General features: G+C 37.7%; 2 protein-coding genes across 3 annotated transcripts in view; one reads left to right on the top strand and one right to left on the bottom strand.

The window, feature by feature from the left end:
• LOC116173373 (protein furry) overlaps nt 1-24,869 on the top strand; it is a 54,479-nt gene extending 29,610 nt beyond the window's left edge. For both annotated transcript variants that reach the window (XM_031490810.1, XM_031490809.1), the window contains 15 exons: nt 20,311-20,436; nt 20,557-20,690; nt 20,744-20,848; nt 20,894-21,028; nt 21,074-21,478; nt 21,529-21,710; nt 21,759-22,045; nt 22,090-22,185; nt 22,236-23,284; nt 23,328-23,525; nt 23,574-24,054; nt 24,104-24,285; nt 24,335-24,409; nt 24,464-24,643; nt 24,691-24,869. In XM_031490810.1, the coding sequence (XP_031346670.1) occupies nt 20,311-20,436; nt 20,557-20,690; nt 20,744-20,848; nt 20,894-21,028; nt 21,074-21,478; nt 21,529-21,710; nt 21,759-22,045; nt 22,090-22,185; nt 22,236-23,284; nt 23,328-23,525; nt 23,574-24,054; nt 24,104-24,285; nt 24,335-24,409; nt 24,464-24,643; nt 24,691-24,846 (3,791 nt within the window). In that variant the 3' untranslated portion in view covers nt 24,847-24,869. The remainder of the gene's footprint in view (nt 1-20,310; nt 20,437-20,556; nt 20,691-20,743; nt 20,849-20,893; nt 21,029-21,073; nt 21,479-21,528; nt 21,711-21,758; nt 22,046-22,089; nt 22,186-22,235; nt 23,285-23,327; nt 23,526-23,573; nt 24,055-24,103; nt 24,286-24,334; nt 24,410-24,463; nt 24,644-24,690) is intronic.
• On the bottom strand, nt 5,166-16,226 carry LOC116173377 (neuropeptides capa receptor-like). The gene is made up of 3 exons (XM_031490816.1): nt 15,320-16,226; nt 8,473-8,662; nt 5,166-5,380 (listed from the first exon to the last, which is right to left on the bottom strand). Exons 1-3 carry the CDS (start codon nt 16,178-16,180, stop codon nt 5,265-5,267), a joined length of 1,167 nt encoding a protein of 388 aa, XP_031346676.1. The 5' UTR covers nt 16,181-16,226; the 3' UTR covers nt 5,166-5,264.
• Nucleotides 24,870-26,371: the final 1,502 nt, after the last annotated feature.

The following is a 26,371-nucleotide window of genomic DNA, read 5'->3' as shown; positions in this document are numbered from 1 at the left end:
ATATACAAGAAGCAGTTATTGTATCAGACTCAAAATCCGTTTTAGATGGTTTAAAAAATATTACGGAAAATCCAAAAAGATGTAATCTATTATGTGATATAAAAAACAAAGTAGCAAGTAAAGATATCACATTTATTCGGACCAAAAGTCATACAGGGGCAATGAGATGGTCGACCATCTTGCAAAGGATTCCATTAGAACTGGAAAAACTAAAAACATTTCAACAGCATCTGATTTAATTAGGTGGCATCAGGCAAGCATTGAGGAAAAGTGGCATCAGAAATGGGTGGAAAATTCCCATAGTTCTTATAACCAATACTTCCTCCTTCATCCTTTCTTACCAAAAGACATCCCACATATATTCACCTTCAACTTCTCCAAAAAGTCAGCTGCTACTATATCACGCTTAAAATGTAACCACGGTAGATTCCCAGCTCACCTCGCGAAGCTGCACATTATTCCATCTGCTGTGTGTTCATGCGATAATGCTTCTATATGCGACATGAACCATATCTTCTTTAAGTGCTCAAAAAATAATGATGAAATTGAACTACTTTACAATGGATTATTACTTAATAACGTTCAATTACCGGTTAATGTTGCTCACTTACTTTCTCTTAACCAAAATAATATTTGAGTTACTATGCAACTTCTTGTACAAAGTTGACCAGCTTATATAATCAACTTAAAGTTATATAAATAATATATATAATTATATAATAATAATTATATAAACTTATATAACCTTGTGGCAAATGGATAACCTTCCATGCCATTAAAAAAAAAAATGTCAAACCTTTGCCAATCGATTTCTACGAGTTGGGGAATAAGTGCTTGAATATGAGCCGGATTAAAAGTCGTGTATTCGAATGCGAGCTGAGTGCCTTATCTCGTTTTATAACTTCCATAACTTTTTTGTTAGGGTTTTGTAAATTACCGTAAAATTTTGAAATGTAGTGCAACCGATGTCGTGTTTTTGAATTTTGTATTTATATTTTTTTAAACAAAAGTCAAAAACAAGACTTCAGAACTAAATTTTAAAAAAGTAGTTAACTAAAAAGTATCAGTTTTATTTATATCGTAACTTGAAACCGCTTTTCCACGACTACTTGGAGATCTTGGGCCAGTTTTTATTGTTCTACAGATTTCTTTAATATGGACTTCACTAAAATGAGTTTTATTTCCATGTAATTTATTATGACAATTTTGGTAGTATATCATACTTAGATTATTTCATCACGTTTATAAGTAAGGATAGGCGATAACTGTTTTCACCTCTCGATAAGTATCGGGTACTTACCTATCGATATATTTTACTTATCGATAAGTATTTTATTTCATATTTGTGAAATTCGGAAACTGTCGTTTCTTTTATAGTGTTTGGTTCAGTATAATGGCCAGTGTCCAGATGGTGTGTTGCTGAAGAAGATGTAGTATGATGTTTAATTGCCAACAACTGCTCTTGTACTCTGACATTTAGACTCCTATTAGTCTGACCTATGTATGATCTCATACAATTAGTACAACGAATTTCGTAAACTCCTTGTTTTTTACCTGGGATATTGTCTTTGGGATTTCTAAGGAGATATTGTAGAGAACGGTGAGGTTTAAAACATACGCTAAATTTATCTTTAGGAAATGTGTTGGCGTAGCGCTTCTCTTGAGAAAGGGAGCAAAGTGAAGTCTCCGAAACGTCGAGCAACTAAAAATAGTAACTTTACACGAGAGTAAACCCGAAAATGGATTTTATTAATAAAAATAGTAGCGCTCGTTGAAATCTCAATAATAACATAATCTTATCGTACCAATAGGTATCGATATATCGATATATCAATAGTTATCCACATATCGATATATCAATAGTTATCGACATATCGATATATCAATAGTTATCGACATATCGATATATCAATAGTTATCGATATATCGATATATCAAAAGTTATCGACATATCGATATATCAATAGTTATCGGCATATCGATATATCGATATTTATCGATTAGTATCGATATATCGATAGTTATCGATCTATCGATATATCGATTTTTTAGCTCTACCTATTGTTATTCGATATATCGATAACTATCGATACCTATCGATATATAAAAAAAAATTCCCATGCCTATTTATAAGTACAATGAATCGACTTTTAAGATCTTGCAATAACTATTTTACGGTTTTATTGCTTCAGGGGTTTGCTATCGGTTTTCATTCAACGGACCTGCTCGCAAACTTGGGAAAGTTTTCGGTTTTTCGCTTAGAATTCGAAAAAAAAACTGTAGGTATTGTACAGCTGGTAAGGATTTAGTTTCCTACTTCCCAGATATTCTTTTAATTACTTCTGTAATAGGGGGGGTATTTTATATAACAACTAAGGAAATCGCTAATTAATTGGAGCTAATTGTTGGTCAGAACTCATTATTAAGATGCGACAAATCTACTGTAAACTCACCTTTCATTAGAAACGTCCTTCTGTAATCTACGCATAAGGGGTTGGCATGGCAGCATTCAGTCTGACTGGTCGTCTTCCGCGCTCAAGGGTCATGTAAACAAATATCGCGACTGCTTAACCGCGATCCTCGTTAATTAATTAAGTAACTCACCGGGTGGCGTTAGCCCCGAACTGGCAGTAAGCTCTCCTGGACCTCCGAATACTCCGGTTGGCGATTGGGGTTGAATGCGTCTTTGGAGATGGCTTCCTGACGGGTTAAGATGGAGCTCATACCTATTTGGGAAAGGGTTACGCCGCGCGTACGTGTATTATTTAGGATACACATCCTTGGCCCTCTGACTAGGACCCTCGGCCAATAGATCAGTAACGTCGATCTATGTCACTCATTGCCCTACCTGGGAACGACATCCAGGTCGAGCTCACCCCCGAACTGTTTGTGTTAACAATGAGGCCTTTATGTTTCGTATTGGGTCGACACCATGATCTACTCGAGCGAGTAGATCACTCAGCGGTATAATCAACGGGAGCTACCCGCGGGACCGCGTCATAGGCACATGCACATAATGCACTCTAAAAGCCTCCGGATATCTGCCAGGGGTTTTACCATAGCCCAACAACAATGCACGACCAGCACGATGGCCTGCACAAGACACTCACCACCTACACGTGGGAGACACTCACCATCTACACGTGGGAGACACTCACATTAAAGGGCTATTACACCAAACTCACTAATACGTCCGATGCTCTAATTAGCATCCCTTATACGATCGTGACCAGAGCGCGTACGCAACTTAACTGCCTTAACACGATCCCGTAAGACCCTTGCACCCATCTGTGCAGAATCGCGCATACTTGACCAGCCAGCTGTTAAGGATTACGCCACATTTTACGGTCAGGGGTGTGTTTGCGTCCCGTTAGGGTTATTACTAAAATACGGTTAAAACCAATCAATGTAAAAAGTTAACTAAAAGGATTTCCAAGGCATTAAACCTAATTTCCAGAAAAAAGAGAGAGTATTTCAAATAGTCGGGTTTAAAAATGCATCAAAGAAATCACCTGTTAATTATTGTTTTGTCTATTTGTATTTTTATCGAAAGAAACCCCTGAATTTGTGACCAGTCGTTTCAGACTTTTTATTTTACGGAGTCAAATCGAATTCCAAAGGCAACCAAATTCAGGGGCTATTCACACAGCTTAAAATTGCGTTTGAAGTGTAAATTTTTGATGTTTCAATTCCCAAATTGTTGGGCAATTTAATATTAGAGGAACCAAACTAAAGTAAGAAAGGTAAAGTAAAAAGAGAACCGATTGAGCTAGTCGCCGGCGTAACTAATTCGATTTAATATTTTTTCTGATACAGTTTTCTGGTTGCAATTTCTTCTTCAATCAAAAGCAAGGTAAATTGCCATTCAATTTATTGCCAGATGCACATTGCATATCATAGAAATTTTACAGGTTGTCGAAATTTAGAGGGTTGATTTTCCACGGTTTTAAACCGTGTTGGAAATGAAGTTTGTGCTTGCTGAGTATTTCAGTTCAAGAGACACTCCGTTTTCCAGATATTCGCTCTTAAAGTTTTGACATCAATGGATAAATTTCTTCCAGACGTCCCAATCGGCTTTTGCGAGTACCTCCTCCTACAATCTGTCTGTGATTTGTAAGGAATTATATCCGATCACGATAAGAGGTCGAGGAGGAGGACTGTGATGGGTAGAAATTAATTCCTTTCGTTGAGATCTTTCATTAGAGTACCATCAAGGATACAGCCCCCCAGGAAATTAAAAAAGGCCTCGTACTTCAATCGCCAGCAATGTGTCATTTTCCTGACTTATGTAAATGACTATTTTTATGAAACACCAAACTAAAAACAATTATTCCTTGGTCACCTCACTTATGGCGCCGGCGTCAACAAAAATTATGTTACACTATTGCGAGTACTTACGTCATTTTATTTAAAGGCAACAATTGATGATAACGTTTTCAAAGCGATCAATTAATGAAAAACCTGCAAGTGCTCATTTAGGTCAATTGTTGAATCTGAATTTTTCATCTTTCAGACGCCCAACGTGAAATTGACCTCTAAATAGGCTCTAGCTTTTGAATTCTTTACGAAAGACCCGTCAAGAGAATGTAACTTCTATTTTTATTCCAATGTGATAGTTTAAATTTGGGATAACGAAGTTGAATTTCGGACTGAGCCCTTAAAAACATTAAGAACGAGAAAAATACATAGTTCTATATTTTTTCCGCTTTGACTAAAGGTTACGTTAATTAATACCTACCTACCTCAGTTTGTTCAAGAAAGGTATTTTAAAATCTTTCAAGAGGAAATTATCCATCAAACACAAATGTTGATGATGCTCCCTTTAAATTTTTTACTTTCTTTGTCTGATTAAGCCAACTGCGTAGGGCATTATTAAATCTTGTTTACAATTCACAAAGATACGTGTAATTATGCAATGTTTATGTAAAGGTGCGCATTTATGTTTCTGTGGTAAATATGAGGAAATTGCGTCTACGCTCTCATCGCCTTAGGGAAGGAAAAATTACAGATTCCCGGCGGGTATTTAACAACTAATTAACGTTCACATTTGAATAGAAAATACGATTCAGACCTTTTAATTAAGGTTTAGTTACAGCATACATTAAACATCGAATTTCCATTATTCCTGAAACATTGATTAGTTTTGAATATTGGATTACATTGACGTTTATAATTGTACGTTGGATTTTTATATCGGAACATCTTTCACGTTTGCGTTTCCTGCCTCAACCTGAGAGATACATAGAGGGGACCACTGGGATCATTTAGTTGTACACATGAATCGTCATTAGTTCTTGCTCTATCCCATTATTTGTGGTGTTGGTGTTCTTCCTTTTTTTCGTAATTGATGACGCGCTCGATTGAGTTCGACTTTCTGAAACTGAAAAGGAAACGCATTATCAACTTGTCAGAGCTTTATGAGGCTTTTCCATATCATTAGACGGCGAGTCCAATTTATTAACGAGCTCCTAGCGAGTTTATAATTTTGTTGTGTCCGTCCGTCCGTCCGTTAGCACGATAACTCATAAACGAATGGACCGATTACGATGAAATTTTGCAGGTGGATTCTTTATCAAATTTGTAGATCGGAGTTCGTGAATTGGCAATGTAGCCCAAAAAATAAAGTAGACCCTTTTGACATCTCCGTTAGTTATGAACCGAATTGCATGAAATTCAATATGCGCATAGCTTTAGCCATATAAAACACAATTCCAAAAGTTGAACCTAATCGATCAGCATTCACAGTGCCCTTTGCGCATCTCAACCATTTACAGACCGAATTGCATACATACCCACTTGGAATAAAAGCAAATTTAACGCCAGTTTAAAAATTTGGTTTTGCGCATGCGCAGTGCCAACTTCCTTATTTATGGAGGCAATTAAATAAAATTTGATACATAGGCACTTGGAATAAAACCAAATTTTACGCCAGTTTCAAAATTTCGTTTTGCGCATGCGCAGTGCAAACTTTCTGATTTATAGGGGGATTTAAATGAAATTTGGTACATAACCACTTGGAATAAAAGAAAATTTAACATCAGTGTCAAAATTTGGCTTTGCGCATGCGCAGCTTATTTATGGGGGCATTCAAATGAAATTTCATACATATACACTTTAAATAAAAGCAAAACTAACATCAGGTTTAAAATTTGGTTTTGCACATGCTATAGCCATACCCAGGAGCTCGTTTGCTATATTTGTTTAATTTATTTTTTACCGTTTCGCTTTAAATATCTTTCTTTGGTCTCGTGTTAATAGAGAGCATATTTAATAATTAAAAATTAACTGAAAAATCCTAACAATGACTCCAAAAAATCTACCTAAAATAAATTTCGGGTACAAATAAAAGAAAATCTAAACATGAGAATTCTATTTGGATCGTCAAATGGATTCGAATAAGCACGCAAGTAATTGATTGACAAGGACAAAAGAATTTATTAACTCTTACGCAAAAAATAATCAAGTAAAACCTGAAATAAAGAGCAAATGCCCGTTACATTTACCCCACACTCAGGTGGTCGACAAATAAAACTTCTTAAAATTACTTACAGTAATCTCCATAAATGCCCTAGAATGCTTTTGAAAGCTATTAGAGTTGAGGAGAAGCCTACTACATGACTTCTAGAGTCTTAAAAGTTTTTCAAGGCATTACATCGCGCTGTCGAAGCTTTTAGGTTTTCCCGCAGTCCGGAACACTCTTGGGGGCTGGATTGATTTAAATTTAAAATAAACTTTCAACCTATTTAATTAGTAGACGGGACTATACAAAACAAAAAAAGAACAGAAGTATAGAGGCGGATTAATAAACACTGTGTTATGCAGGTCACGGCCCAGCTTTTATTATTTCGGAGTCGAAACGTACCATTTTGGGTGCGTTAGAAATTGAATGCTAAGCTGGTTTTCGCGAACGGTCACGTACTTCGTTAGGTACGCGAATTTTAATTCTTAGAGAAGGAGCGACTCGTATAAGTAAAATAATAAAATATAACAATTATTTGCAAGAAAGATCTTCGAGTATTTGTGAAGATTCGCGTTTCGATTTCAAGTACTAGAACTCGAAATTAGTTGATAAAATCTATTCCAGTCGCTGTAAAGAAGAGCATTATGACTTCGAGTAAAAAACGTATTAAGTGGCGAGACCTCCTAAATTTCGAGTACGTCGATCGTGGAAATGTTTATTTAAGCAAATTCGGATTTGTGAAAAATTGTGGGTTATCTGCAATGTTATACGTGAGTAAATACTCGACTTGTAGTGGATTTTGAGACGAGAAAAGAATTTTTTAGCAGCCTGAACTTTATCTGGTTTTTAAGTACACATCCAGCGGGAAGTGGTACCAAATTCCTACATTTCAACATTTGACGTTATGTCCAGGTCCGTTTGATATAGTATATCTCAAAATGGCGCCTTCGCTTCAGAATATGAGAAGTGGGTTGGCAAGCATCCATGAATTTAATTGGCAGTTGGTTTAATTTTACGCGAACTTCTTGTTCAAAGCGAAAATGTAATATCAGAATTTAACTTGTAATAAACATGTAAGAAGCAAAAAGTACGCAACAATTTAAAGGGCTTATGTTTGCGAAATTGAGATGCATATGAATATCAATTTTAGCGTGAAGGGCACCTAAGATACTTCAATTTCAAATTAAAATTTTCAATTTGATTAATTTCTTATGTTTGGATCTCATTATAGCATCTAGCGAGAGCGTATAGGATTTCTCCGTATTAATTAAATTTAAGAAAGTTGGCGATTTAGATACACGGTGCGAAACAAGATGTTCAATAGAAAAGGTCACCTCACTCACCTCAGCTTATACTCCTGAATAAGCGTACTACAGACCGAGTTAAATATGACCAAAATAAGATGGTATACCTACACTATGTACAAGATAAGGCGTAATTCCGATTACTTTCGAAGATATACCAGAAAAACCGAAATTTTCCGATTTCGTTTTTAGTTTTTTTCTGGTGATATTTGACCAGATACAAAAAAAATTAAAAACAGCTTCTCATTGCCACTATTTGAGGTCTACAAGATAGCGTTGAGAGATTTTCAATACAACGTTTCGTTTCGGAGAAATACAGTGGATGATGATTTCCCCGAAATGAAACGTTGTATTTAAAGTCTCCCAACGATGTCTTGTAGAGTTCAAAAAATGGAAATAAAAAAGTGTTTTTCCGCGTCTATTTAAATAAATATCGCCAGAAAAAAATAAAAACAAAATCGGCAATCTTCGGAAAGCATCGGAATTTTCTGGTTTTTCTTTACAACATAACTATTTAATTGCGCAAATTTTCCCTAATTTGACCATCGTCGTATCTTCTATGGTTTTGGAGATCACCATGATAGACATTTTTATCATGGACACCGTGTATATATTACTTATGGGTTCTTGAACATTAACCGCTGTTACCATCTTTTGCGAAGCTGTGTAGAAGGGCCGCGTACACATTTTTCGGCTTACAATACCCACCTGTAAATGCCGTGGTTCCTGTTCGTCCGAGTCTTCTTTTGCAAAACAGTGACTGCATGGCCTTCCGGAAATTTTGACCGCTTATGCAGTAAAGAACGAAGTTAATTCCGAAGTTCGTATTAAATAGTTGCAGGCAGCAATGTTGCACTGTAAGAAATAGTGGAATGTTGACGTCTTCGATTACTCTCAGCTGTAAAAAGAGAAAATAGTGTTAAAGGTTACAATTGGATGAAAGTGCTTTTCAAAGATTGTGAATTTGATTTTTTCTATTTTTTACCGTGTGCAGTTGGGTCTTATAGAAATGTAATTTAAAATAATTCATAATTTACAAAACCGGGAACTTTCTTTTAGATAACCGACCTAGATTTCGTCCGTACGGACCTATCACTGTTTGTTTTTGTTAGCAATTGCCGTTTATTATTGTTTTATTTCCATTTTCGATGGGACTATAAGACATCCGACGGCCCAGAACTCAATCCCCATTCCAGTCGATATAGGGTAATTTAAGCTGTATCCGTTGTACAGAAGAGACAGACATCCATTTTTTAGTATCTGTCGGAAGACATCAATTTCAAGAAACACTGTTTAAACAAAAGGCGTCCTTATTGTAAAAAATTAAACGCTCTTTAGTTGGGTTCCTTTAATAAGGTAAATTAAAAGGGAAATGATTTTTCATTGATGTATTTGATAATTGTAAAATTTTACGTATTATTAAGTAAACGACGCCAATATGTGTAGATTTGATATTGGAAGTAATTATTTATTTATATTTATGTGTATTTGGCCATTTAAGGAGAGATATTGACGTAAAATTGTGAAATTCTTCACATATTTTGAGGTTAAAAAAATTATCGTGTACGATTCTGCCCAAAAGCTTTTCAGCTCTTTATATGTCTAACAATATGTATCAAATTTGATCCCAATCGGTTCAGTCCTTTAGCTGGAAATGAGAGTGCAGATGGACCGAGATCATCGAGATTTTGTTTGATTCGGAGTCCTGGTGCTTCAAAACGTTAAAAAAAACGGAGGGTTATTTTTATCCCAATGCAATAGCGCCTTTACTAACGTGCGGGTGATAAAAAATTCATATCCAAGTAGGAAGTTTGAGATCGAGAAAAACTCAACCCTCAAACTCGTTTTGTGTGTCCGCTCTTCTATTCGCTCGTCGTTTACCTCCAGAGCCGAAAGATTTAGCGACCTCAAACCTTTGCCAATTAAGGCTGGACTAGGCGAGTGGGTGCTTAATTAAAGAGGTGATGCACCTCTTTAAAATACAATTGGACAATATGGGGCCCTTAGATCGATTGTGACAAATTATGTTCCAGTAGGAAATAAGCAAATACATGCATACTGCAACGGGACTGGTATTAACTAATAATCAATCGCATAAGGGGTGTTTTTCAATTCTATTACAGTTCATCGCGTGTCATTAGCTACACGACAGAAAGTGACGCCATGCGTTCATCCTCCCCTTAGACGCCTCATTAAGGACGCTTGCGGAAATGTACAGACTCTTAACATCTCTTGCCCGCAATATCGGTCGTAGCAAAGCATAAAAGCAGGATACAGACACATGTCAAAATTATCTGTCTAAGAATTTGATGTAGCGAGTTAGCGACTGAATGAATTCATTCATTCGATAGTGAAGTGTAAAATTCTTTGGACGTGGTTCTCCGTCATGAAGCATTTTATTTACTAATGCATCCTTCGATATTTAGACATGTGCAGCGTAGGTAACTCAAGATTTAATGAATAATTCATTTTATTTAGATATACATTATTGTTTTATTGAAGTGCTTGAAAATTGCGCTTTTGTACTTTTAATTGTTATTTTTACATTTTTGCTGTAGGTATGTACTCATAAAGGCAAGATCTAACGCAACACCAACGTTATAAGTAGGTGTTTAATTAGATACTTGAAAATTAATTTATTCCGCATGACGTTCTTCGGGCAGACAACAAAAGTTCAAGTTATCGATTAATGTTGCTGCCACACCATAGCCCTGATTTAGCACTTTAAAGATTTTTTTAATGATTATGATTTAATTATGTGTTTGTAATAGTTATTTGTACAACTAGAGAAGAAAGTGGAGTTTTTCAATTCGAGTTCAAAGTTTGACACACTCGCTACGCTCGTGTGTCAATTGATCGAGAGTTGAAAAACATTGCGCGCATAGGCCTTTGGGAAATACTGATAAATGCATGTAAAATGTTACTCAAGACCTTTATTTTTATTTTTTGGATATTCCCTTGTAGTATCAACTCTAGAGTCAGGTCTCTATCGTTGAAAAAAATTCAGTTATATTATTTTCCTTTATTAATTGTCTGAATTGGACGTTGCTGAATCAGAAGAATGAGCGTTTTGTCGTTATTTTCCCGAATCATTTTATTTAATTTTCTTCGTTGCCAATCTATTATGTTCAGTGGTGTTTGAAAAGGCTTTAATAATATGTCTATATATACCAATTCATTTATTCGGATGAAAATGAATCCGTGTGTACTATTATTATTATTGTATTTAGAAAATGTTTACAATCGCTTTAGGGATGGAAATCAATACCAGTAAAATAAACAAAATCATATTTTTAGCCAATGACGAACATAACGCAACATTCCAATTCAGGTGACTGTTAGAAATTGGATGCTGAACGAACTTCAATGCGTATTGTCAATATCTCCACAGGAAACAACATATTACAAACGTTTTCCTCGTGTGCAGTTTCGAACTTTTCTTGGAGACGCTTGACTTCTTTACATAACCTCGTTATTCGATCAACTTTCCTGAAATACAAATTTAATTTACTTGGCAATTTGCAAAGAGGTTAAGCATAATACGAGGGTTCGTGTTTCCGACGCGAAGTTGATTAGCATGTTAATGTTGCATTATTTTAATTTAGCCTGCCGGAATCTATTGAAAGTGTCGCAGTAATTTTTTCGCTACTTAACTCTCAATTCAGAATTGTAATACCTACATAAAATTTCCTACAAATGTTATTATTTAGGTTTTTTTCTCACAAGGACCGTTCGGGGTAAAGTGCCAGTTGCAGAATTTTGGATTGTATAATAGGCATATTGTACACTGGTTTGAACTGTTTATTCCATCTCCACCATAGAATTACCAGTGATTATTAATTCTATGACCTCCACTATTAAAAAGAAAAGTATTTTTACAATAACATTATACAAGGGCGACATTTTTATGTAATCTATATACCTGTATGAATATGAATATGAAAAAGGAATGTTTGTGATCGAACTCCTCCGAAACGGCTCGACCGATTTTTATAAATTTTTTTTGCTGTAAAGTATATGTCATCCCGCTAGGTGATCATGCAGTGTGTTCAAGATAAGAATACACAGCATGGGCAATAGGAAACCATAAGAGATACACAGTCTGTTAAACAAAAAAAATTGCGTATTTTAGGGTTTAGTATAATGATATTTTTAAAATCCGGAAATTCCGATCGGTTCCGAAGATATTCGAAAAAAACTTAAATTAACCCTGTTTGAAAAGAACAAAAAACAAATAACAATTCCTCATAGGCACTTTTTAAGCTCTACAAAATGATGTCCACACATTTTCACCGCAACGTTTCGTCTTTGAACAAACCATCATCAACTTTACATGTTATATGTACCGGAAAAAGAAGTACATACTGTATTGAGTAGTATTTTTTATTACGAATCCAACATTATGATTCTTTATTGTCATTTAAAGGAACCGCCATTGTATTATTTTGACATTTGGTGAACGCCTACTACACCAAAATGTTAGAAATTGTTTATTATTTAAGTAGTTTTTGAAAAGAGCATAAATTTTGATGCATGTATGAATATGAAATATTATTTGCAATATTGCCTTTTATGCATTAAATGTTTTTATTACAGACATCTAAGTTTTTATTGCGAACAAAAGATGGCAGGAGTGGAGAAATCGACAACGAACATTTGTTGTTCGCCATGGAAACTAGATTTCTGCAATAACAATATCTTAATGCATAAAATGGAATGGTATTACAAATAATATTTAAGATAAATAGAACAAGTGATATACCAAAATTTAGGTAATTTTACGCTAATGAAAAAATGTAGTTTAGGATCCTACAAGAAAAACCAAACCCTCTGTATAAAAACTATGTATCGCGATGGATTCTACATAAAAAAGTGCTGTAAGAAAGATTTTACCAAAATCAATTATCATTAATAGTAAGAAAGTTATGGGGTATCAAGAAAATCGACTAAATTCCAGAAACGCCCCCTAGCGGCCTAACCATTAGAGATAGCGGAATTCGTTTTGCGTCAGCGATTTTCTCATTTTTTTTTAATGGAAAGAAAGTGTCCAATCTAAACCACTCTGTACTATTTTTCGGTTCATATAAAATGGTAAGTTGATGATGGTTTGCAAAGACGAAACGTAGCAGTGAATATCTGTGGGCACCATTTTCTACAGTTTACAAAGTTCCTATGAGGAAGTGATATTTTTTTGATATCTTTTTATACGCCAGAAAAAAAAACGAACAATATATTCGAAACTGAAAGGAATTTCCGAATTTTTAACACATCATTTTACTAAGTCCTAAAATACGCAATTTTTTTCTAATTTAACCGACTGTGCTCTTATGGTTTCTCATTTCTCCAGGTTGTGATTTCATTTCTTGGACACTGTACAGTTCGCTGGATGCGCGAGGAGAGGCGACGCAACCGCCTAAACCTAGAATATGTCCCATAATATAAGTGAATGTTACGTTACTATATTTTACTTTTATGATTTATTTTATCGACAAACCAAAGCGGCGACACTGTATCAAAGGGCGCCGAGTTTCACTCCGATTTCAAAATTCCATTGTGAACTGACTTGAAAAGGGCACCATAAAGAAAATCACATGGGGGAGGGAAACCAAAAACCGTTAGGTATCTTACGAGATATTGTTTTCTGTGGCTTTTCAAATCTAAATACACTAAAACCATTTTAAGATCAAATTGATAACGTTTTGTATAAAAATGAAACTGTTTATCTGTGAAAATTCGCGTTGTCACATTGACATTTGGCCATCTAGATCATGCATTTCAACGTTTTTATAATGAAATTGGTGCATAAATAATTATATTATTGATAAATACGTAATTAAATACGAACTGCCAAGAGGCAGACCTAAGGCACTGATTGCCGAAAATAGAATTAAAGAATCTATTCTGGACGGACGGGCAGAAAGTAAAATTTTCAGCCTTTCACTTCTTAATAATGAATGCTGGATGCTGTAGGTAAAAAAAAACTAGTGATAATTGTGTTAAAGTGTTAATATGTTTTGTTTGATGCACGGTGAACATTTTGTCCGGAACACTAGATATATCTTCAAAGCAAGATTTTTTTAAAGAAAGTTGAGGGAATCCAAAATTATAAAAAATTTGCTACCAATCTACGTACTTTAAATTATTATTATAATTATTATTAAATACTATTAGTTTTCGTCATATATATAGCAGCATAAAAAACTTATTATATTAAGTAATTAAAATAAATTAATTTTATTAATTTTATAATTTCACTAGTTTGCGTTGAAACAAAACCGTTATTCTTTTGTTACTTATTATGTTAAAGCAATTTATTGTATCAAAAATCATTAAAAATTTATAAAAATTACTTACAGTGGCGTGCGTCTACAGAATTAAGAGGGCTACTTTTTTAATAGAAAGCACTATTCTTCGTGAGGTAGATACAATTAAAGAATGAATCTTTTTTAATATAACAAAACAAAAATCACGATCAAACTAGTAAAATTATAAAATTAATTAACAAATTACCCTTAATTTGAGTTTTTCTCTTACTAGAAGTTGCCCCCCTTGACCACAAATTCAAAGTACGTAGATTGGTAGCAATTTTTTCATAATTTTAGATACTATAGAAATACACAATGTGTACTTTTTCAGCACGGCCTGATGATGGGGAATAAATATTAAGCCCGAAATCGATCGCCATTACAGAAAATAAAATAAGATTTGCCTGTTGCCTTCTTTATACCCACCAGAAAATTACTACAGAAAGCTTCTTAAAAAAAATTCTGTTTTGAAGATATGTCCAGTGTTCCAGACGAAATTTTCACCCTGTATCAGAATGTATAAAAGTCTCTTGAGTGCCTTAAATAATTTGCACAAGTCGGCGGAATGATTTTCTTGGTTTATCTGTATACGATTTACTGCATTAAATTCTTGTAGAAGAATTGCAAAATTGGCCGAACCTTTGGTTACACCAATTGAAACAATCAGTTAGGATATATTTCTTTGGTTTTTAAAAAAAATATGCAATTAATGAATAGAATAGGGTATTTATTGGTTTAGATTGGTATTGAGATATTTACACTCAAACTGGAAAACGGACAATACGCTAGGGATTACACTTTGATGGGTTATGGTGGTCGCTTATGCCTTGTAATAATATTAACTTTGATTTATTGCGAGAGATTAATTTACTTTTTTAAATTCACAAAAGAAGTGTACCATACCAAACCACCCTTACTGCTCAACCACCTCTTCAGCCACTCATTATTTTTTAGCATTTAAGTGGATTCCTAGGCGTGTAGTGCAGGCTATTTAGTTTTTTTTTAATATGTAATGGCATATTTTATAGATTACGAAATAATATTGTTTATTTTCAAATTTTGGCAACAAGTTACTCTGAATCATCCACCGATTTGTTTATTTACGAAATATTGACGTTTGAGGCAATAAAAGGTTTCTATTTCCGTCGTAAATTATTTACTTTGGCGTATTCTGTATTTGCAATAGCCTCAGCTTCTATCATCTTTGGGACAAATGTTTCAAAAGAATTTGTCATTCGTCAACAACTTACCTCGATCAAATATGTGAGCACTCTCATTAAATAGCTGGGGAAATTTAAGCACAAGCATACCGTGGACACCACTAACAACATTTTTGTTATTTTATTCTGAGACAGATGGACAGACGGTTTTACGCGGCAACCTTTCGTGCTTTCTCTCTTGCTGTGCGTTGGAACCTCAGGAAGGGCGCCTCGATATGTTAACTTTCGGCGTACGCTGCCCAATTTCCAAATCGTGCGGCTGATGCAAGTGTTTAAAATCACGATTACAAAAACGGGAATCACAAACGTGACAGCCGTGTCGATTATATTAAAGACGGTTGCGAAATTTTCGAAATCTGAGTCGATCGTGCACAATTCGGTCGTCTTCTGAGGCACCACCTGGACGCGTGCAAATAACAGGAGGGGCGAAAATATTAATATCGATAACACTACCAGAATTGAGATGATCATTTTTGCTCGCGAAACCGTACAGACGGACTGTCTTAGTAAGGGGTAGCGTACAGCGATGAAACGTTCAACTGTAAACGCCAACACCAACCAAACGCTCAAAAAGCTGCACGCTCCAGTCAAGTAAACCATCAACTGGCAAACACCATGTTGGTTGAACCAGTTGACATCGACCATATTTAACCAGACCACGAAGAGCGACAACAAGAAAACACTATCACTCAGCGCCAAACTTGCCAAATAGTACGACGAGGAGAGCTTCTTCAGCTTGGTCTTGAAAAACACCACCATCGATAGCGCATTTCCAATAGTACCCAAATAGACGAGAATCGGTGTATAGTACAACTGCACCAGCTCGATTGCGCTAAATTCGTGCAGCGTGGTCGCATTTGTTCCGTTAAACAAAAAATCTGTGAAATTCATGATTTCGTTTCGTCCATCGGCGAAAAGCGCGCGCGATTTTCGGACGTCTTCTTTTCGCGAGGGTTGTTTTCCGACTGCGTAAAGTTCGTCGCGTCGCTATCTCCGGCCTATGACAAAAGGCGCGTCGTTCATTCTAATGTTCGTAAATTATACGGACTCACTTCCAAATTTTTGGAAAGGGGGTGAAATACAACTGTCGCGTACGTGACCTTGTGAGTTTCCTTTCATAAGAAAGTGTCGCAGCAATTTTATTTTTCGTTTGTATCATTTTCGAGTTCCCAGACAACGTTGGGGGGTATAAAAACTTCTTAACACTTGAATCGACTTTCTTTAATTATTCAGAGTTGCCAATGAAAACAAACCGTTCCCTCTTGGCTGTAGTTTACAATGCAATCAATTGCCGATGCATTAGTTATTCGTTTTCCACGCTGTGGAGGTAAACCGTTTTTGTCGTGCTTTTTTCAAACTTATCCAATTACTAATTAGATTGCGCGAAATGCAGATTCTTCCATTCGTACTGATAATTCCCCGCAAGCTTTTCCGAATGAATTAATTTTCTTTTGAATAATTAATTATAGTCGATACTGGGTGTCTAACACCGAGCTCAGCGGCAAGCAAGGTTGTTTCATTAAAAATGCCACTTCATCTCACACGACAGCCTGTATATAACGATCGTATAAAAACAAATATTTTCAGTGGTAGTTGCGTAATAGAATTTATAATCCAAACGATTAAAAGTTGTGTTTGTATTTAATTAATTATCATCTTTATTATGCGGAAATTCTGTTGGGGGGTGCTACTTCCATGCTAATTCATTCATATTTATTCGCTGGAGTAATAGTCAATAACATTTAGAAAATAATCAGCAGTTGTTCGCTGATGATGACAGGTTCGCTGATGAAACGTACTTATCTACGAATTTAATTACGTTGGCAACGAAGACTGACTGTCGTCAATTCCGTAGGTAGTGATGTTCATACGTTGAGAAACTTTTTCGACCGTTCCACACCAAGGTCCGTATGCGATCATTAATTTAACGAGTGACAGATAATCTCTCCAAGATCTTTTTGGCTTTGTTTGGGAGTAGCGCGAGTATTATACGCATCGTCAAATAGTCTGACGGTCTGACCGACCCCCTGTCAATCCGGCCGTTCGCACGAGAACTCAAAAACGCTTTGACGTATAAAGCTCCAATTTAACCATGAAGAAGTCATTAAATTTTGGGATTAGTGAGATAACCTCTGTATTGTATTGTATACTGTGTATGAGGGTAAGGGAGTGTAGTCTTTAAGCACCTAATCCTCTATGGATTTTTGGACTGTCCTTACCCGTTTTGGAGTAGTCTTAGTTGATTGAAGAAACTAATTACTACTCTGGGATTTAGTCCCGATATCTCGTGCGGTTGCAGCTTGTCCCCGCCGAGGTCATTTAGCCCTTGCCCGGCAGCAGGTTCGCATCGGCATAGAATGTCTTCAGCCGTCAGTGCACCTTGACTGTGAGGATATCTATTTGTGCCCCCTTCTTATACATTTCTAGGTTAATGAGAACACAGAGGTTTATGGTATAGGCATCTGCTTGAAAGACAGTGGCTTTTTGCCCCAGTGATTCCGAGATTCGACAGTTTGGGCCGCTAACCCCGATCCCTGTTTTATCGCCTTTTTGTTTTGAACCATTGTACTTGCCATGCAGTATCCTTACCTGTTGACCCTCTATGTCTATAGCCTGTTTATAGGATGGATTCACAGGGACCTGTGTGACCGTGGATATTATTTTATATCGGAAGTGATGTTCCCTTAAATACTGGAATCAACGTAAAAACGAGGTTACTGGCTGCCATTGCTATCCGTTAGTTTTAGCGAGGGTAAAAAGAGCGTGCATTTTTGTTTAGGTTAATTTCTCACACAGTTGGCCCTATTTGTTTAATTCAAGTAAGTTTTTAAAACGGTTTGTCCGTATTCCGAAAAAGTAAAGTTTCCTGAAACTGGCAGCGAGATTTTTTGTCTCTCAGGGATTTAAAAAAAATTGTTTCATATCTTTCGGAATAAATTTTTGTTGTTGCACTTCTTGTATGACAGTAACTCTCCGTCGGCCGGCCTACACTACCGCGAAGGGATGCAAATATATCTTTTATACAAGCTTATGTGCTAATTGCAAAACTGGCGTGTCCGTTCTCATACATCTTTTTGGTTTCCCTTGATTTTGCTTTACAACTTCTGTAATAAAAAGGTGACTTTGCCCCCTTTTTAATATGTTCGAAAAGTACAAGGGAATTACGAACTTTTTTTTTTGCTGTTTTTAAGAAGCTACGGTACGGTTTCCCAAATTCCCACGCGACGAAAAGCATCAGAATGAAAAAGAAACGCAAAACATTTTCAAAGCACTTCACTTTTCCGGTTTCTTAGTAACCGATGTAAATTTATATTTGCTCGCTGATTCCTGTTTTACTCATTTAAAGAACTTACTATCCTAGATTTATTTTATTAACGTCTGTCAGAAAGCTGGCTCGCTTTTATTTATCGAATTCGTTACGGAAAGGAGAAATGGAAATATAAAGTAAATGTGTTGGAGATGGGAGCTTTTTTTCTCTCTTTATTCGTTTTTTTACAAATGTATTTCATTGCTTGGTTACATAAATAGGCAATTAAATTATACCTTGCAGATGCACTACTTTCCTTTAAAAACCATATTAAGGTTGCTTTTTATTAATTATCTATATGAAAGCAGATCCCTTCAGTTTCGATCGATTGGACGTAGGCGGACTATTCCTTGTAGATCTTCTGAAGAGGCTCGTTTTTTTGTCATTTTCTACCCAATTAGGAAGGAAACGGTACAAAGCGTAAATAATTTATTTCTCTACGTAACTGCTATACATATGTAGGCTGTTTCACACAGCCATACCTAAAAGTTTTCAGGCTCTCATTGATACATTAATAGAATCACTAAAGTGCACCCATTTTATTTTATGCTGCTATATCTAAAAAAGTGTGCTCTCACTCATATGTAATGAAAACTAGTAGTGGCCGTTAAAAAATATGCCCCTCTTGACAATCCAGAAGTACGCCACTGACCACAGATTTAAAGTACATACGTAGATTGGTAGCAAAGTTTTTATAATTGTGGCTACCATAAAAAGCTTCTTTGCAAAAACTGTAGTTTTGAAGATATATTCAGTGTTCCAGACAAAATTTCCACCATGTATTTGCTGCCATGGATTTATAGAAATTTTGAAAATGTTTAGACAATTTTGGAAAGTATAGGTCATTTTGGAAATGTTTCAGAAATATTTTGGAGAATGTTGGAAATGTTGGAGAGTGTCGAATATAGATGGTGAAGGAATATAGAAAATGAAACAAGGTGAAAGAATTCTGAATTTAATAATAATTATTTATTTATTATTTTTGGACTTTTTAAATGGGCAGGGTTTCAGCCAAGGCTGCTCTACCGACCCAACCCACTATACATTTACAAAGATCCATGCCTGAACCCGGATGCGAACCAGGGACCCTTAGTACCGCAGTTGCCCTTTTACGCCCCTGCGCGACACACGCCGGTATTAATTTGTACTTGCAGAATGTGTTGTTTAGTCTCAAACCGATTGTTGAAGTGGAAGTGCTAGCTTAAATTCAAGTTAGCACTTCTGCCATTCCAAATTAAGCTCTTGACAAGTGAACGTAACAGCTGGATGCAAATTAGCTGTGTGTTTTTGACATTTTTTTGGGTTGTACATTTTATTGCAGAAAAAACATGGGTTTAACCACTGAAAATTTGGAGTAATTTTAAAACATGTTGGGCTGCATAGACAAATTTTATTTTTTATTTTATTTTGCCTTTCTTTTTTCAAGTCCGTTTCCACTTCCTTATTATTTTGTTAAAATACGCACATCTGCGACCATCTGTTCACAAATTAATTAACGTTTAACGATAAGCGCAACTCTTTTGGCAGCGGCCGACTTATCTTAAAATTAAATAAACTTTTACAAACACCTAATATAATTCTAACAAATGTCCCATATAATTACAGTGCGGCCTTTAAACAAAAATTAACCGATAACCATCGTACGTTTACACAACAGTATATTATATGCCATTTGGAATGAGATTCTTTGTTCACACGAATTCTTTTGTTTCAGCTGAAGGTGATAAAGGCAGGAGCACTCTGGATACACTTCTGGCCACCACGTATTGTCGATCGCAGATACATCTTTCGGAGCAACTAGCTCACCTCCATCCTGAGCTTACAATGCCAATGTTTTCAGGTTAGTGGTGTTTGATCCTTCACCTAACATTTGGTATAACAACCGTGGCAATTACTTTCATTTTTACTGTGTTGAACTATCATGCGGAAATCAAAGCGAAAGTGTTCCCTTCCATTTCAGAAATCACTCATCGTTTTCAAACTGCAAGGCCCGAACTCCGTCAGCTACTGTTGCAGTACTTGCTGCCGTGGTTGCACAACATGGAGTTAGTTGACCCTAACGTTCCACCGGCTAATCCCCTTTTTTATTACCAGGTAATTACATTTGATATCTCTGTTTCTTTCTGGCAAACTCGCCTTGTCTTCAGTATCACGCCAACGATATGGGTCGGGCTGGAGGTCGAAGAGAAGGTTGGGGTTCTGCAGAAGCAACCGAAATGGTACTGAATAACATTTTTTACATTACTGCGAAGGTAACTCATCGCTTGTTGGGAAAGGTGGTAATTAAACAGTTTTAGTTCGGCGACAACCATCCGAAAGAAATGGAAGCAGTTTGGGCGACTTTGTGTACCTCGTGGCCGAACAACATGAAGGTTATAATTCGGTATTTAATTATCGTTTCTGGCATGGCGCCTTGCGAACTCCTTCCATATGTAAGTCCGCTCACGTCCAAAACCCTTCTAACCGCACTCATATAGGCAAAACGCGTCATCCTATACCTGGCTAGAGTACAACCCGGTCGTTTGCTGGACGAGATGATGATCGAGTTGCAAACAGTCGAAACCCTCAACTGTTTAATCGAGCGAACGGAAACGCCCCCATTTTATCGCCTGACCGTTATGAGAAAAGCGTCCAGCCATTCCGATGGTACCGGAGGCGTAGGCACCTCTGATTACAATAACCGAAATGATATCGGCGTGGAGAAGGGCACGATTCACACCAAACGTCACAGCGGCGAAGACCCGATGAAATCTTCGTCCCCCAAAACTGACTCGACAATCAAGGGCATGCCCGAATTCTCCTCCCCTAGGCTAGACAAAGTGCGCGTTATCGGGGGAGCGAATCTATCGGAAGATGTATCGACGCCAACGACAGAAACCGATGTAAGTGTGGTTTGTCGCGCTCTTTCAGTGTGTTCACAGGGATTTTACAGTTGTTTCAGTTGCAAGGGTGCGAGGATCTCTTCTCGCTTTCTCGCTCACTCAATGCCGGTGATAAATTTGACATTCCAGTACCCCAACCCCATCCGCTACCTATGCCGGAATATGGTGGATATTTTGCACCTTTGACTGAATATTTACCGGATAGTTCGCAACCAATATCTGGTTTCCATAGGTAAATTCAGTTCCACTAAGTGTGTATTTCGATTTTGGATGATTGTAGATGCAACGTGGCTGTGATGTTACTTTGTGATGTAGTTGTCGATGGTCTCGAACTAGACTGGACTATACACGTTCCTTTAATGTTACATATATTATTTTTGGGTCTGGATAACACCAGGCCGTTAGTGTACCAACACTGTAAACAACTTCTCTTAAACTTACTCATTGTTTTGGCACAACATAACGACCATTTAATAGTGGCGCATATTATTCTAAACAGCAAAACGAGTTTACTAGGGCTAGGTCTGCCGACCCCCGCATTGCCAGTTCCGCAAAATATTTTTACAGGTATGAGATTCCCAGTTCTGACAATCAATAACACAACATTTTAGAAACGAATCCTGCGTTCGATGTTTATCTTCAAGGGCCGGCTCCTAATACGTCTTCCTCAGAGTCAATTGCTACCAATAAAGATACAAGCAACATCGGTAAGTGACAAGTTGGGATCTTTTCCTGTAATTTTGGGGTTCTTTTGAAGATAAAAAAGAACCAAGTGCGCCCCCTGTAATAGTAACTTCAGAAGAATCGCCAGCGTGGAACGCCTCAGAAACTTGCCCAAATATCACCATAGCGGACGTGATAAAATCGCTCATCGACTTTTTGGCTACGCGCCAAAATCAACCGCTGTGGAACTACGAGGATATCACAGCGAAGGTGTGGTTGGTAAGGAGTGCCGATCAAATGGACATCTTCCTTCAGCACATCCTGCGTGTATTTCGAGAGTCGTTACCCAACGCCCACATAAACGAAAGGTGGGCACAAACTGCGCTGCAACTAGGACTCAGTTGTTCATCCAGGCACTACGCCGGCCGTTCGTTGCAAATCTATCGCTCGCTCCGAGTCCCAATATCATCCCGAATGCTCTCCGACATTCTCAGCCGGCTAGTCGAGACCGTCGCCGAACAAGGCGAAGATATGCAAGGCTACGTCACCGAGCTCCTTCTCACGCTCGAATCAGCAGTCGACTCCCTAGAATCCGATTTCCGCCCGTTCGACTTGAAGAAGGACATTTTTAAATCGACGCCCAATTTGAACAACAAGGAACCGTTGGGTAAACGCTACCCATACGGCAACATGATGGGAGCCGACGCAATTCCGCCGTTTTCGTACCTCAACCAGGTGGGACACATTCGCAGCACCAGCTACTCCGTATCGTACGTGCTGCGGAAAAATTCCGGGTCCCCCGCGACGGACAGCAAAGATTTGCGCAATCGCGGAAATTGCGAGATTGATAAAAATAAGTTCGGATCGAATTTGTCCCGGTCAAGATCGGCGCAGAGCTTGAAAATGCTGAGCGATTCGGCGACTCAAGATGACAAGCTCACGATTCTTGCGCAACTGTTCTGGCTGTCAGTCTCGCTGCTGGAGTCTGACTATGAGCACGAGTTTCTGTTGGCCTTAAGACTTTTGGCGCGCATTTTGCACCGGTTGCCCTTAGATCGACCGGATGCTAGGGATAAGGTGGAGAAATTGCAAACGCAACTGAGGTGGAGTTCTTTTCCGGGCGTGCACGCCTTGTTGCTAAAGGTAGGTACGTCACGTGGTGCTATCAACCCATGCGTTCTTTTAGGGGTGTACACATCCGAACATTTACGAACCTGTGGTCGCGTTACTGTCGCAATTTACCCCGCTACTTGACCTGGTCGTGGTGGATCCTTCGCAGAGTATCGCATTTCCGATGAACGTCATCGCCTTGCTTCCGTATATGTTGCTCAACTACGAAGACGCTAACGAGCTCTGCATTCGCAGCGCGGACAACATTGCTCAAGTGAGTACCTCCGGCAATTTCTCGGCGATTTTGACGATTGCGATATAGGTTAGCGTGGAAAAGAGCAAAAAGTTGGAAAATTTGAGTACGGTGATGAATTTGTACAGTCGAAGAACTTTCAGCAAGGAGAGTTTCCAGTGGACCAAATGCGTCGTGAAGTACCTCTACGATACTTACTCACACCTTAGTTTGAACATGTTGGCGTTTTTGATTGAGGTATTAGAAAAAGGCCCTTCAACGCTGCAGCTGCCAATTCTGAATATTGTGCACTGTATTTTGCACTACGTGGATCTTGCGTCTGCCGCCGCACAACCGATGAATGCAGATTTACTGCGAGTCATTGGGAAGTACATCGAAGGACCGAATTGGAAGGAAGCTCTGAAGATACTTAAGCTGGTGGTCACCAGATCGAGCACATTAGTTGCACCGCCCGCATCCGTTCAACACAGCTACTGGGAGGGCTCAATGACGTCAGTCCCTCATCCTTCTTTTACTGACACTGAAGTCTTTACGAAGAAGGAGCTGCCAGGTTGGACCATTCTAAATTGTTTTAGCACATTCACAATGGTCACTTACAGGACGGACAATGGAATTTACATTCGATCTCTCGCAAACGCCCGTGATTGGCCGTCGGCTGCTAGTTAAAAATGAGGACAGTGGAGTTGTCACTAAACCGGTCGCATCTCCTAGACGGTCCTGTTCATTAAGTCCTGCCGATACAGCCCCTCTATCTGGATGGAAGCGTCCGTGGATGTCACAGGTTTGACATATTCCAAAAATTCCCACTGAACTTGTGTGACCTGTTATAGGGACGTGTCCGGGAATGCCTAGTTAATCTTCTTACAGCATGTGGCCAACGCGTTGGTTTACCAAAGAGTCCATCAGTTAGTAAACTCCAGCGTAATTCCATAAGTTTATTTTAAAACCGTCTTGTTTAGGTTATATTCAGTCAAAGCTCCGACTTAATGGAAAGACAATCGAGCATGGCGTCAAGCACGGAAGAGGTATCTGTCGCCAACAACGACTTCAGCGGTGGTTCGCGCAGAGACGACACGACGACCGATTTCGGCGTATTTAAGGACTTCGACTTCTTAGAGTACGAAAGCGAAAGCATTGAGGTAAGCACTTGGAACTGCTCACTGTTTCGCCTAATGCGTTTACGCAGGGCGAGAGCACGGATAATTTCAATTGGGGTGTACGTCGACGGCCGCTAAGCGAAGGCGAGGAGGAACTGCCAAGTATCAAGCAGCACGATGAGAGTGTTAGTGAAAAAACGCCCATATTAACTGTTCGAAAGGTAAGAATTTTTCTTAATTCATAGATATTTTCCAACTCATGTTTTATGGCCACTTTCTCTGTCCGTCCGAGGCCTTACTTAACTACTACAGTTTTCAAGATATTTAGTTCGTTTTTGTTTTTTGCATTCGGTAGCTCTGGCACCTCAACCAGGAAAAATCTTGAGGATTAATGTGCGCATGCGCAATCCCAACTTTCTTATTTATAGAGATAATTTTTTAAAATTTTAACTAAAGAATCTTCTAGTAAAGACAAGCATATCGCATATTGTAAAAATTAATTGTGCGCATGCGCAATGTCATCTTTCTTGTTTATGGAGATATTTTTTTAAAATTTTAACCACAGATGCTTCTAGTAACGGCAAACATATCGCATATTGTAAACATCGGGTGACTCAGTGGCGTACGTAGAAATTTATTCTGGGGGGGGGGGGATTAAACAAGTTCGTGGCACATACAGTCACCCAGTGCGTACTAGAAGGGGGAGGAGGGAGGGGGTAAGAAATAGAAATTGGGTTGCATAGGCGAAAAAGATTAGATTAGAACGGTATTTTATTTCTTACTGCTGACAGGCCCCTTTATTGCTTTTGCTTTAATTAGTCAACGAAAACTTTGAATAATAGGTATATTTATGGGCAAAAAATCAATTTCGACAAAAAATTCAAAGGGCTGTAACTTTTGATCTAGTAGTCCGATCTTGGAACTGTTTGAAATTATGGATTCGACAGGCCACATTCTTTAAGAAAATATTTTTTTCCGGTCGATCTGAGACAATTTTTTTTCCTGGGCAAAAAAAAGGGAGTGTTACCTTCCTTTTTTCCAAAAAATCGACTGCACCAAAATTTCTCGGGAAAAAACTTTTTCTGATTAATTTGGGTGCGTAGAATCCAAAACGATTCGTACTTTTTCGATTAGACGTCTCAATCAAAAGTTATGGGCAAAAAAAATTCCTGTCCTCATACCTACTTGTTATTTTGGGCATCAATGTAGCGAATTGCCGATCGATGCCGAATAGCCAAATCGTTGACTGCCAACACTGATCACTCACTGAATAGTGAATACTGAGTACTACAGAATATTTAGATTTTAGTGACTTTAGACTTTAACCAAAACCAAAATTGCTCTCTATTATATACCTATATAATTATTGCCTTTATTTTAAAGTGGGCGGAGCGGATAGCGGAGTATTACCTAAATACCTAATAGCTATGATGATAACTCAATTCTTCTGGGGGGGGGGGGGATATCCCCTTCATCCCGTAAAAGAGTTTGGAATATCGGAAAGACAAAAATGTCACAATGACTCAAGTCAAACGAGTAAAGGAGGATGCAGTGATGCAGTATGGGTCTTATGGATTAATTGCCTCTTTTACTGATTTGTGTCATTCTTCGGGAACGCTATCCTTCTTCCTCACCGCAATGATGCCAAACGTACATATGATTGAAGTATTAAAATACAACATAATCTCCTTGTGGTATCATTGTCACGTTTGTTAATACGTTTGGTAAGCATGCACTGTATGTTCATAAGCACAATGAGCATCTGGAGGT

The sequence above is a fragment of the Photinus pyralis genome, unplaced genomic scaffold (assembly GCF_008802855.1).
Source record: "Photinus pyralis isolate 1611_PpyrPB1 unplaced genomic scaffold, Ppyr1.3 Ppyr1.4_LG6, whole genome shotgun sequence".
In the NCBI taxonomy this organism is placed as follows: domain Eukaryota; kingdom Metazoa; phylum Arthropoda; class Insecta; order Coleoptera; family Lampyridae; genus Photinus; species Photinus pyralis.
Note: the sequence above shows the minus strand (reverse complement) of the source record. Positions and strands in the feature narration are given on the sequence as shown.